The sequence below is a fragment of the Ochotona curzoniae genome, unplaced genomic scaffold (assembly GCF_017591425.1).
Source record: "Ochotona curzoniae isolate NIBS_2020 unplaced genomic scaffold, NIBS_Ocur_1.0 scaffold_2587, whole genome shotgun sequence".
Classification (NCBI taxonomy): domain Eukaryota; kingdom Metazoa; phylum Chordata; class Mammalia; order Lagomorpha; family Ochotonidae; genus Ochotona; species Ochotona curzoniae.
Window position 1 is genome coordinate 8676858 of NW_024467096.1, and position 13544 is coordinate 8690401.

General features: G+C 40.3%; 1 protein-coding gene across 1 annotated transcript in view; it reads left to right on the top strand.

The window, feature by feature from the left end:
- Positions 1–13544, top strand: part of ATP13A5 (ATPase 13A5) — a 106691-nt gene that overhangs the window by 66249 nt on the left and 26898 nt on the right. Inside the window, exons 20-23 of the mRNA XM_041002818.1 lie at positions 1909–2034; positions 3502–3581; positions 6490–6532; positions 10054–10163. Of these exons, the coding sequence (XP_040858752.1) occupies positions 1909–2034; positions 3502–3581; positions 6490–6532; positions 10054–10163 (359 nt within the window). The remainder of the gene's footprint in view (positions 1–1908; positions 2035–3501; positions 3582–6489; positions 6533–10053; positions 10164–13544) is intronic.

Genomic DNA, 13544 nt, shown 5'->3' on the forward strand with positions numbered 1-13544 from the left:
TCTCTCTGATTTTCTTTCTCTCTGTAAATCTGCCTTTAAAATAAGTAAATAAATAAATAAATAAATAAAATAAATTCATTTTCAAAAAAAGCAATTTAAGCTTGCACAAGACATAGCCCAGATCTGTTGGATTCCATGTGAAATCATGCGCATTTAGAGTGCACTGCACCTGTAACATGAAGTGAACAGGCGTTAGGCTTGTCAAGGTGGCAAGCTTCCCACTCACACAAACAAGAATAGCTTTTTCAAATGACGAAAATGGGCTACAGCCAGACATCTCATCACTGCAGATGAATTCAAAGACATGGCCTTTGATGGATTACTAAAATGCTCTCTTCCTCCAGGTTGAATAGCCTTTCAGACAAACTAGAGTGGACCTTTGTGTATTCGGGAGATTTTGTACATCACACAATTGGCACAGCTGTACAGAGCAGCTCTCCTCCGTCTTGGAAAGACAGGCATTAACTCGACTCAAATTCTAGTTGCATGGGCTGCAAAAGATGGCAATTCTTTCTGCATTTTCAGCAGATTCCTGGTACTTACTTCCTTGGAATTCTCCTTGCTTCTGCGTCAATACACATTGCTCAGATTCATATGACAGGATTCAACTCCTGTACTAACTGCAATGAACAGTTCACATTACAACTCATTCATGAATTTAACGTTTTTATTGAAGTATTGGTTGCTAATGGGAGAAGTCCTGCTCCTCTCTGCTTTCACTACGCTTCATCTTCTCACCTACTCACCACAAGCAAAAGAAGTTTCTGTCCTTGATTCATGCAGACAACTTTTGATCAAGCCTTTCACTGGTTGCTTTGTAATTAAGGTCTCAGAATGGGGGTGTCTTATCTTGCATTCTGATTCAGTATAGCAAATCTTTTTTTCTTCTTCTGGACATGCACATAATGTTTTGGTTGAGATGAATTTCTCCCATGAATACAATTTCCTCTTCTCTCTCTACAAATGTAAAGCTTTTTGGAAAATACTGCATGAAAAACCATTACTAGCTACTGACATGAGGAATACATAGGCATCCACTGCTGAGGTAGAAGGCAGCCAGGGAAGACACTGATAAGGGAAAGAGAGGAGAAAAAGGGTTTTAGAAAAGGATTGATGATTATTTTTCAGAAGGTAGGGTGTGCAAAGGAATCTGGGAACTATGATAAAAGGGTCAGCTATTGGAGTAGGGTCATAGAAATCAGGTGTCAAAAGAAATTAGGCACTGAAAAATCCCATCCCAGAGAGAGAAACAGAGATCTCCCATCTTTTGGTTCTTTCCCCACATGCCCTCAACATCCAGGACTGGGCCAGGCCTAAACCAGAAGCCAGGATTTTAATTCAGCTCTCCTGAATAAATGACAGAATCCTAACTATTTGAGGCATGACTCCCAGGGTGCCCATGAGCAGAAAAGCTGGAATCACAAATTACAGCTGCGAACTTGAACTGGGCATTCAGATATGTGATGCAGCATACCCAGAGGCATTTTAACAGCCACATCGAATGCCTGCTCCAAAGTGTAATTTTTGAACAATGGAATGGTTATGAGATCTTAGGAAATGTGAGGCTGAGTGGGGAGCAGAAACAAGCATGGATGCTGCTTGTCTTGAAAATCACTGATTGGTGAATCAGCCTAATTGCCTCTGCAGACTGACAGCACGTGTGATACTGCTCAGAAACCACAGAGAATCAGATGTTCAAGTAATTGCGGGGGATGTGGGGGATGGTTGGAGAAGCATTCTGAGTTTCCTTTTTCCTATAGGTCAGTATTTCAAGAGGTCATCAATTATTCATATGCCGGTCCTTGCATTGTTATGTGGTGTGAATTCATTTCCTTCCACAAAATCCTAGGACAGCAGAGATGGGTCTTTAGAGCCAACAGAAAGAGACAGTGCTCTTTTTGGTTTCAGGAATCCTCCATTAGCGTTGGAAACAGTTCAGACCATGATGGTGAAAGAGGGAGCTCTTACCATTTTGCGATGAGTGGGAAATCCTACCAAGTCATCTTTCAGCATTTCAACAGTTTGCTTCCGAAAGTAAGTACCAGAAAAATGAAAGGGTTTTGTCTTGCTCTTCAAAGTAGTGAGGCAGACTGGGGAATCATTCAGAGCCAGAGTGGACTTTGCATAAGAAAACAATACATTTTATGTTGTGCCAATCAAGTAAGATTTTGGAATTGTTATTGTAACAAGCCTCACCTGCCTTGATTGATTGATAAATTGATAATGTGTATGATTATATATCAAAAAGGAAGTAAAATATTCTTGTTTGCATCTAAGAGATATGACAACAATAGTTTCTTCCCAGTTAATAATTTTGTCAATATAAATTGACGTTTATTAATTTCATATTACAATTTAAATCCTATTAGATTTAATTTACTAATTTTGAACATATCTTTTCCATATTTTTAAATGGTATCTTCAGAATAAATTTGTAGTGAGGTTAAAAAAGCATGAAAATGAAAAGAAAATTAAACAATAAAAAATAGGTACAAAGAGAGAATAAAGTTATTTGAAGCGGTCATTGAAATTGTCTCAGGTTTGACAATCTACACCCAGGAGGAACATGGCTCCTCAAAGATTCTCAGGTCTTTCAGCCCTACATATTCCCTAACACAGCATGGCCTCCTCTCTGTCATTTGAATTGATCTCACCCTGTGGGTAGTCCCATCCCAGCCTCCTTCTCCATGTGAAGAACTTCTAGATAGTTCAAACATACCACTTATTTTGTAGGCTAGCTTTGCTCTGAAAGCCACCAGCTTAGGTCAAGCTGAGTTCTATTGCCCTTCCCATCCAGATTCCTAAATTACAGCTGAAGGAGGCAAAGCCCCCATGGTTTACTTTCAAAATCATTTGTTATCCTGTCCTCTGTATGTCCTATTTTAAAATAATGTTGTGTGGAGCTGTGCTATCAATGTGGCACAGATCAATGGAGTCCAAGCTGTGTGCAGTCTTAACTTTCATTGTCTTACCTCAAGGACCACAGATCTTAGATCCCTACGGCTCCTCAGAAAGTCAGAAAGTCCAGCTCCTCACTGTAGAAATGTGAGAACTAAACTCAGAAAGGTTAAACAACTGCCCTCCATTTGGCACAGCTGCTTATGATGCAGCTGAGTGTATAATGTTGTTTTGCAACTTCTGGTTTATTGCTCCTCCCTCTGCTTCCATTACCGTTACAGAGAAAGTGTTTGGGAATAAGAACTGTATTTCCTTAAGCATTGTTACCCTAAATGATACTGGGCTTCTTGTTACCATTAATTTGAGGTCATTCCATTTTGGAAAAATCATCAGGGAGAAAGTAACTGAGTTGTGATGGATGCTTAATGTGAAGGTCCAGTATTGAAGCATCACATCTTTCTTTGCTTTCAACATTGCATGTGGTCTGATGAGGCATTTCCCAATGCTGTGTTAAGTTAGTTGTTGGGGTGATGTTTTCAGACAGTCTATTTGAGAAGTGTTCTTCTTCTTCATCTTAACTGTGGTGACTGTTTTCCTTTTTAGATTCTTGTGAATGGAACCATCTTTGCAAGAATGTCTCCTGGGCACAAGTCCAGCCTTATTGAAGAATTCCAGAAATTAGAGTAGGTGTTATCATGTGAAGGGAGAATGTCCACATTAGCCATTATAGCATCACATGTGTTCCACTCTCAGTGACAGTAGAATGACACTATCTATTATTTTACTTTGGTGTGATTCAGGCCTGCAGAAGAAGCTCAGCTGAGTCCCTGGACTAGGATCTCGTGCAAGGATGTGATCAGGTGTTGATCAGGACTGTAATTATCTTTGTCTGAGTGTAGACAACCTGCTACCAGCCCCACTTGCCTGTTGGATAGTCACTTCCTTGTGGGTGGTGGGACTAAGAGTCTCAGTATTGTACTGGCTGTTGAATAGATACCACTCTTGGTCCTTTGCCACATGGCCTGTTTCATAAGGAATTGGGAAGCTGGCTTCCATAAGAACAGGCAAGTGAGAAGCACTCAGTAGGATTGAGGGTATGAAGAGAGATGAGTGTCAGCATTTTACATCCAAACTTCAGTAGTGACAACCCATCCTATTTGATATCTTGTACTTGTTAGGAAAAAATCACTGGGTCTAGTTCATTCTCAAGGGAGTAGATTGCCAAGAAGTAAGGCTCATGGAGGGTTATATTAGAACTCCCTGCCCCGGAAAAAAAAATCCACAAAGATCTGTTACACATAAAGAGAATAGAGTGACGGTGTTTACATCACTTGGAATGGGGAAAATGGGAAGGCATGTGAGTTATCAACTTAAATCATTTCATGTCAGTCCAGTAGACAACTATTTCAGGTGCTCTTGGCAAGAGGTCAAACAGCACCTGAAAGCAATTATATCAAAGAAAAGTTCTTTCATGTTTCCTTCACAAAGATGACCCAGGCATTTCAGGGTGAACCAGTTCTTTAGGACAGATTACCTTGTTACTTGCTGGGAATGTTCTAGTTTCTGGCCTACGGATTCCAGAAAGTGAAAAGGAACAAAGAGTAATGAAACTTCCCCTAATGGCTGATAAGTTGCGTGTGAAATCGGGAAACTGCTTTTTACCATTACATTTCATCGTGCAAGTACTCATAGGGACGTCTCAAAACTGCCTATTAACTCCCACAATGCCTTGAGGCTGGGTAAGTAATCAGAGTCTAAAACGGTCGTTTTCACCTCTTTGGTCATTATATGGTATTGACTGAAGAAAGTAATTTTCCTTTTTTCAAATGTCTGAGAATTTTTGCCAGCTTCAATGCTTAATTTTGAGACTATTCTCCTAAAGGAAAAAAAAAAACCAGTTCAGAAAAACACATACGGTGTTGGAGCGAGCTATCTTCTCAATCTCTTAATCTTATTCTTCATGCCTTCATCGTTGGAGGTGTGCATAATATTTTCTAAATGTCCTTTTTATATCCAGTTATCAGATATTCAATGTGATAGTGAGATTAGATATGTGCTTTAAGCCTAAAAAAAAAAAGCAGCTGTTGTTTCAGCAGCTCTGGATAGTCACGGTATGCAATTGTAAATGCTTATGAGAGGGTTCCATGTACACTAACCTGATATTAGGCTGGACCATATGAATATGAATGTGCCCGTATTTGAACATTTAACCAATAAGAATGGTGCTTTAAACTGTTTGCTTATTCACATTTTATTTGAAAAGCAGACAGAGATCTTCCATCTGTGGCTCATACCTCCAAATATCCACAGCAGTCGGGCCGTACCAAAGCCATGAGCCTGGAACTCAGTCCAGGTCTCTCCCGTGGATGGCAAGGTCTCAGGTACTTGAGCCAACACTTGCTGTCTCTGAGGATGTGCATCAGCAGTAAGCTGAAATCGGAAGCAGCGCTAGGACCGGAACTCAGGCTCTGATAGAATATTGTCTCCCAAGCAGCATCTTTTTTTTTTTTTTTTTAAGATTTATTTTTATTATTTTTTCATTGGAAAGGCGGATATACAGAGAGGAGAGACAGAGAGGAAGATCTTCCGTCCGATGATTCACTCCCCAAGTGAGCGCAGCGGGCCGATGCTATGCCGATCCGAAGCCAGGAGCCTCTTCCGGGTCTCCCACGCGGGTGCAGGGTCCCAAAGCTTTGGGCTGTCCTCGACTGCTTTCCCGGGACACAGGCAGGGAGCTGGAAGGGAAGCGGGGCTGCCGGGATTAGAACCGGCGCCCATATGGGATCCCGGGCGGCAAGGCGAGGACCTTTAACCACTTGCGCCACCGCGCCGGGCCCCCAAGCAGCATCTTAACAGCCACATCAAAGTCCTGCCCTGAAAGTGTACATTTTCTATGTGTTAACTAATAATAAGGAAATTCCTAAGCAAACTTTACTTTTCCCCCTTATTGGTTTTTTATTGTTTTATCTGGTTTTGGAAAAATGTAGGTAAATGTCCTATTGCCATTAGTGAAGATCCATAAGGTAATGTGCACTTACAATGCAAGAACAGCTTGTGTCTTGCATAAAAAGACCTTTGTCTACTGCTTTAGTTATTATTCACACCTTCATATCAAACCTGATACAGGTAGGGAGCCTATTATCTCATTTTCACCCTGAGATGCATCATGGATTATAATTATGTTATGTCACTGGTTATGTATGTTAAGTTACTTTCCAGATTTCTTTTTCCTGGTATCTGAACTTTTAAAACTCTCCCTAGAAAGCAACAGTAGAAGCATAGGTGGATTGGGTAATGATCTCTGCTTTTGCTTGCGTGAGAAATACTGCAGCCGTGACTGTATGCTCTTCAGCTCGGCTTTGGTGGAAATACTCACATATCAGCGCTGTTTTGGCTGATGTCTTAGTTGGTATCACTACCATTTCAAAATAGTTGATTGAAACTATTTAAATAACGAAATGGCCCCCTTTCCTTTTTGCTGGGTTGTGAACTTCAGAGTAATTTTCCCAACTCCACATGTGTTTGGGATACACACACGCACCCTGCATGTGAGTGGAAATCGCCTGACTTTTCTTTTCCTTTCCCCTGCAGTTATTATGTGGGTATGTGTGGTGACGGAGCTAATGACTGTGGGGTGAGTATGAGTGACTTCAGCTAACACAGGACCCCATGGTCTCTAGGTGTCCTTCTCTGCATTCTTCCTCCAGAAGCTACAGCATTATTTTGCAGTCTACAACCGCCTGTCCCTGAGTCTGGGCTGGAGATGAAGAGGAATCAAATGAAATGAGTCATATCAGCTGTTTCTGGCAAAGTCTTAGGATAAAAGAGATGAGGGAAGACAATTTGAACTTGCTTCAACATGTCAGATCTGAAAGAGAGTTTACAAAACTAGTTGGTTTCAATCCCCCATACCTTCAGCGTTCAGGCAGGTGGAGTAATTTTGCTCAAAGTTACACAACTGATAAAGTCTTAGCCATGAAGTTTAGCACTGATTTGACCTGCATTTTGAATTATGTGTAACTTGCATTTAGTTAGTCCTATGAAATTCATACTCTGGCTTAGGTGTTAAAAGTTGGCTTTTTGCTCTCTTTCTATCTCTTCTCCCCCCTTGAACTCTGGTTTTCAAATAAATAGCTTTATTTTTTTAAAAGCCAGTTAGATTCATCCAAAAGTCCTATAAAAAGTGTGGTTGTTCCACACTGTAGAAAATTCTAAATTGAATGATTCTGTGATTATTTCTCATGTACAATAAAGAAACGATATATGTTTTGAATTTTGAAGTTCTAAACTTACGATTTGAACAACATTTTATAGTGAGGGTTACACACATAAAAGAAGGTTTTAGGGCCCGGAGCGGTGGCGCAAGTGGTTAAGTCCTCGCCTTGCACGCCCGGGATCCCATATGGGCGCCGGTTCTAATCCCGGCAGCCCCGCTTCCCTTCCAGCTCCCTGCCTGTGGCCTGGGAAAGCAGTCGAGGACGGCCCAACGCTTTGGGAACCTGCACCCGTGTGGGAGACCCGGAAGAGGCTCCTGGCTTCGGATCGGCATAGTATCGGCCCGTTGCGCTCACTTGGGGAGTGAATCATTGGATGGAAGATCTTCCTCTCTGTCTCTCCTCTCTGTATATCCGCCTTTCCAATGAAAAAATAATAAAAATAAATCTTTAAAAAAAAAAAGAAGGTTTTAATTGCCACCTTGTCAGCCAACAAGTCAAGAATATTTCTTTGTTTAAAGTTTATTAGATATTTGAAATCTGATATTTATTTTGCTTCACATTTTAATTCCCCAAATGTTTTGTTAAGATGCTCATAAAAAGATTTATTATAAATTTTCTGCTCCATGAGAAGTGGCTATTGGTAATCTTATCCTTAAAGATCTAGAATGGGTGCAAGTATTTGACATAGAGGTTAAGATCACATATTAAAATTCCTGGATTCAATACCCTGCTCTGGCTGTTGTTTCCCAGTTTTTGTTAATGCAGACCCCAGGAGAGAGCAGAAATGGTTCAAGCCTTTTGGTTTATTGCCATGGATATGATAGAAATAAATTGAACTCCTGGTTCCTAGCTTTAACTTTGAGCTGGGAGCTCTGCAAGCAGTTAGCGAACCAGTAGAGTTCTCTCTCTATCTCTGTTCTATTCCCCTTTCTTCCCCTCCCCTCCCCTCTCTTCCCCATGCCCTTTCTTCCCTTCCCCACCCCTTCCCTCTTTTCTTCTCTCCTCTCCCCCTCTCCCTCTCAAGTTACAAAACACAAATTGGAAACAAATATTTGGCTGTATGGATGCTTACGTGGGAGGGCCATGCCCTATACTGAAATGATTGAGTTCAAGTCCCAACTCCACTCCTAATTCAAGTTTCGTACTAATGTTCACCCTAGGAGGCAGTGGTTGATGGTTGAAGTACTTGGTTCCCTGCTCCCCACATGGGGATCTCACACTGAATTCCCAGCCCCTTACTTTGATCTTGTCCAGTCTTGAATATTGCAGGATCCGAGTGAATAAGCAGCTGTGTGATCTTTTTTTCTCTCTTTGAAATATATAAATAAACAAGCCACTGATTTTAAGTATAGTATGAATACTCAGTCTTACTACAATTATATGGAGATTAGTATGAAACAAAAACACTAAGCATTAAAAAATGATGTAGTGTTTCTTTTTTTTTTATTGTTGTTAACATTGTATTATGTGATACAGTTTTTTTTTAAAAGATTTATTTTTATTATGTTTTTATTGGAAAGGCGGATATACAGAGAGGAGAGACAGAGAGGAAGATCTTCCATCCGATGATTCACTCCCCAAGTGAGCGCAACGGATGGATACTATGCCGATCAGAAGCCAGGAGCCTCTTCCGGGTCTCCCACGTGGGTGCAGGGTCCCAAAGCTTTGGGCCGTCCTCGACTGCTTTCCCGGGCCACAGGCAGGGAGCTGGAAGGGGATCGGGGCTGCTGGGATAGAACCGGCGCCCATATGGGATCCCGGGCGTGCAAGGCGAGGACCTTAACCACTTGCGCCACTGCGCCGGGCCCATGTGATACAGTTTTATAGGCACTGGATTTCTTTTACAAAGAGCTCATTGTCTGATAGGGAAACAATCATGCATAAAGCTAACCCTGATGTAACATGGATGTTCTAAAGTTACACAGCCAAGACACGGAAGGCTAATTAGACATGAGGAAGGAGGAAATGTAACACTATTGAACTTGAAACTGGTAAATACCAACTTTATTGCTCTGTGGAACCGCACAAGTCCAGCATCTCATTCTAGGCCACACCATTCTTGTAGGACTAAAGCCTGGCTGGCCTGTTGTTGATGTATCTCTATGCACACTGTAGAGTTTTCAGAGAGTAAGAAACCAACTAGCCCTCATTTTAGAATTGCAACACGGAGGTTAGAATGAGAATAACGAGTGTGATCTGGTGCCACACTCCATCTCATTTATCAGTTGATTGGCTGGATGAAGTGGACAAAGGAAAGGTAGCCATAAATATCTCTTCATGCTATTCATAAAAATGACATGTGAGGTGTAACAACTAAAATGGTCAAAGACCCCAGACAGTCAATCCAACTGATGGCATTTTTTAAAAGTGTGTATTATGTATTTATTTGAAAGGGAGAGAGAACGAGAGCGTGAGAGAGACCCATTCACTGGCTAATTCTTCAAATGTCCACAACTGGGTCAGGCTGAAGCCAGGAAACCATAATTCAATCCAGATTCCCCACAGGAACAGCAGAATCCAAGTACTGGAGCCTCAAGGAAGTGCATCAGCAGGAAGCCGGAGTCTTCAGAGTCTGAGTCTGAAGTGCAGACACTCCCAACATTGTCTCACTGCACCAATGCCCTAAATATATTTTTTGAGTCAATACATCCATTTCCTAATCACATCTATACACTTCACACCCAACATACATGTGTATGTGTGAGTGTAAAGACACACACACACACACACACACACACACAGCACTTTTGCCTATAGAGCATTGTTTAACTGCTATCTTTTTCATTTGTGACTTTGTGGATCATGGGAGAGAGCACATTCTTGGTGAAGGGACAGTGTAAGCAGAAACTCAGGGATATAAAGGCATAGTGTTATAACTTTATGGTATAAAGAATCTTTCCCAAGGAGTCAAGACTGTAACACAAATTACTCTTTCCAGGCCTTGAAAATGGCACATGCGGGAATCTCACTCTCAGAACAGGAAGCATCTGTGGCATCGCCTTTCACGTCAAAAACAGCCAACATTGAGTGTGTACCTCATCTCATTAGGTAAGTCATCCCTTGCCCTTTTGCCCATGTGAAGGATGGGCTCTTTGTCTGGCTCTGGAGACACAAAATTGAACTATGACAGGTGTGGGTGAAGTGCCATTGGTGCACTGATTAAAGGGGCCATCGTGGCTGCTTGAAATTGCTGGGGCAAGCTACAACAAAGTGAACTTTGCTAAACCTTCAAGGATGTGTGATTGTGTTAGGCAGAAACTGAAAGCATCACTTGATGTTGATGAACCATTTGTATTTCTTCTCCTTTGTATGCTTAATACTTCCTGGGATATTTCTTCATCAATTGGGAAAGATTGAAACAGAAAGGGCACACTTCATTACAGAGATTCTCCAAAGACTACATATGAAAACTAGTATATACATGAAGCATTTCCATGGAAAATATTACAAGTAATTTGTTGGCAATGATTAAAAAGCTGAAGGAATTACAAGTAATTTTTCTTTGTCAATATCATTCCCTCACACTCATCTACCTTTAATTTTTGATTGTATCTCTCATCTTTATTTAACATCATAGTTTGCTTTCTGTTCATGCATCTTGTTCCCTTACTATTTTCTTTTTAAAAAAGAGTGGTTTTTTTTTTTTTTTTTCATTTGGAAAGTCAGCTATACAGAGAAAAGGAGAGACAGAGAGGAAGATCTTCCATCTGTTGATTCACTCCCCAAGTGGTTGCAATGGCTGGAGCTGAAGCAATCAGGAGCTGAAGCCAGGAGTCAGGAGTCTCCCACATGGGGGCAGGGTCCCAAGGCTTTGGGCCATCATTTACTACTTTCCAAGGCCACAAGCAGGGCCGCCAACATTAGAACCAGTGTCCATATGACATCCTGGCTTGTGCACAGCAAGGACTTCAGCAGCTAAGCTTCTGCGCCAGGCCCCCTTACTGTTTTCTATAGCATTATGGGGTACGATCTAGGAATTTGATGGCCACTAGAGTGGAAGATATCACCGCAATTTGAGATGTTTGTGGAAAAGACAGACATGAGCTTCTTCACCTTATTTCTTGGGGCATTGGAACCAAAGGCAGAAATTATTGTCCTACAGGTGCCAGGACTGAAAGTCAATGTCCTTAGCCATCTTTATATCAGGAAGACAGTGTGACAGATCATCCTGAACACTGGATGTCTACATCTGTGTCCTTTTGGGATCTCAAATCCCATCACATCTTCTACCAACAACCAGGTCCTCTTTCCAACTCCCATGTTTTGCGTTTTTTTTCTATCTTTATTTTTTTTTTTAAAAAACCCTCATGTTCATTGACTGAAAGATCATAGTGAAAATGTCCACGCCGTCCAAAACAATTTAAAAATTTAGTACAATCCTCATGAAAACACCAGGGACATATTTCACAGATCCAGAAATAGCTAAAACTATCTTCTTTTTATAAATAATAATATTTATTTATTTATTATTATTATTTTATGATAAAGTTCCATAGACTCTGGAATTTCCCTTATGCCTCTGTTCAAATTCCCCTTTCCCCCCATAACGATTTTCCCCTATATTATTACAGTAGTATAGTTCTTCATAAACAGTCATAAGTCCCTCATTGTGGGAATGGACAATGGCAGAGTCCTGCATCCTACTGTAAAGATATAGTTAAGTTTCATTGGAAGTCTATCTTTGATCTGGAAGTAGGCATGCATACTGTATTGTTTCTTCACATCCAGATATGATAGTCTTAATTACACAATTATTATACATTCCCTAAAATGAAAAGCCATAAAACAAAATCAGCAACAGGAAAAATATAGAAATTTACAATGCTGAGAAAACCAAGAAACTTCTTGTAGAAAATTATACTACTGTATGACCTATGAGTCAGTGAAGAATTTAATATGAGAAAAAACATTTTGAAGAAATGAAACTAAAAACAAAAACATCAAAATCCATGAGATATAATTTCTGCTGATATTTGTTGGTAAGATGTGTTTCCTGTAGGGATCAGGCTTTTGGTTTTTGATCCAGTATTCTAATCTATGACATTTGGTTCATGATTCTAAGCCATATACATTCAGGGTTAATATGAATGGATGATAATTTGGTCCAGTCATTTTAGCAATGGGTGGTTGATTGTTTGATTTAGTCTTCTGTTGTTATTTTTCTGGATGTTCTTCACATTTGCATTTGGTTTTGGTGGATACTATTCCTTTTCTCTGTCAAGAGAACATCTTTAGGTATCATTTTAGGGCAAGTGTGGAAGAGGCATATTCTTTTAACTTTCTTTTTTACTGTGGAAAAATTTTATTTCCTTTTCAAAGACAAAGGGAAGCTTTGCTGGGTATTATTCTGGGCTGATAGTTTTTCTCTTAGAATCTGAATATTTTGCTCCATTCTCTCTGGCCTAGAGAGTTTCCTTTGAGAGATCAGCTGTGAGTCTGATTACCATTCCTCTATATGTCAGTTGACATTTTTATGTGTGTATTTAAGGATCTTTTCCTTGTGCTCAACTGAAGAGAGCTTGATTATCATTCATTGCAGTGAAGATCGCTTTTGGTCAATTCTGTTGGGAGTTCTATGCCCCTCCTGAATGTTGTTTCTCAATTCTTTCTGCATATTAGGAAAGTTTTCTTTTGTTGTTTCCTTAAATGCATTTTTAATCCCAGCTTCTCTTTCTGCACCTTCTGACGCTCCTATAGTTCTTATATTTGACTTTTTCATAGTTTATCTTTATTATTGCATGCTTTTCTTAGTTTAACTCAAATCCTCTTCCAGCTTTTGATTGTTTCTACATTGCGACAAGAAATATCTTCCAATTCTGAGACTCTTCTGCCTCACTTACCCTATTATGGAGCTTTCTATTAAATTTTTAATCTGCTCTATTGTGTCATTCATTTCCAATAATTCTATTTGATTTTGTTTTAGTGTTGCTGTTTCCTGTATAACATATTCCTTGAATTCCTGGAACTCCTGTATGTGCTTTTCATTGTTGATAAGCAGCTTTATAAGAAATGTTTTGAATTCTGTATCAACCATTTTCTCACTGTCTTCCTCAGTTAACTCAGTTAACTCTGAGGTTGGCAATGATTTTTGCTCCTTCACAGGAGAGTCTTCAGTAATATTCATTGTGCCCCTGTCTCTTCTTTTGCTCTTGGTCATTGTATTTCTGGTTAGCAGATTTTCCTTAGGACAGATTTCTAAGCTGTATCACCCACAGGTGTACAGTTCAATTTTACTGATTGTGTTTGGTACCCAGCTCTTTATTTGTAGTCATTTGTGCCACTCTTTCCAGAATGTCTCATGCTTATATTCTTTTTTTAGGCTTCCTCCATGGCCTCCATGGCTCCAGCCCCAGGCTTGCCAGTCTCCACTTCCTGTGACCCCCTGCTGTGGCTGTACATTTTCTGTACAACCTTTGTCCAACTTCTGGT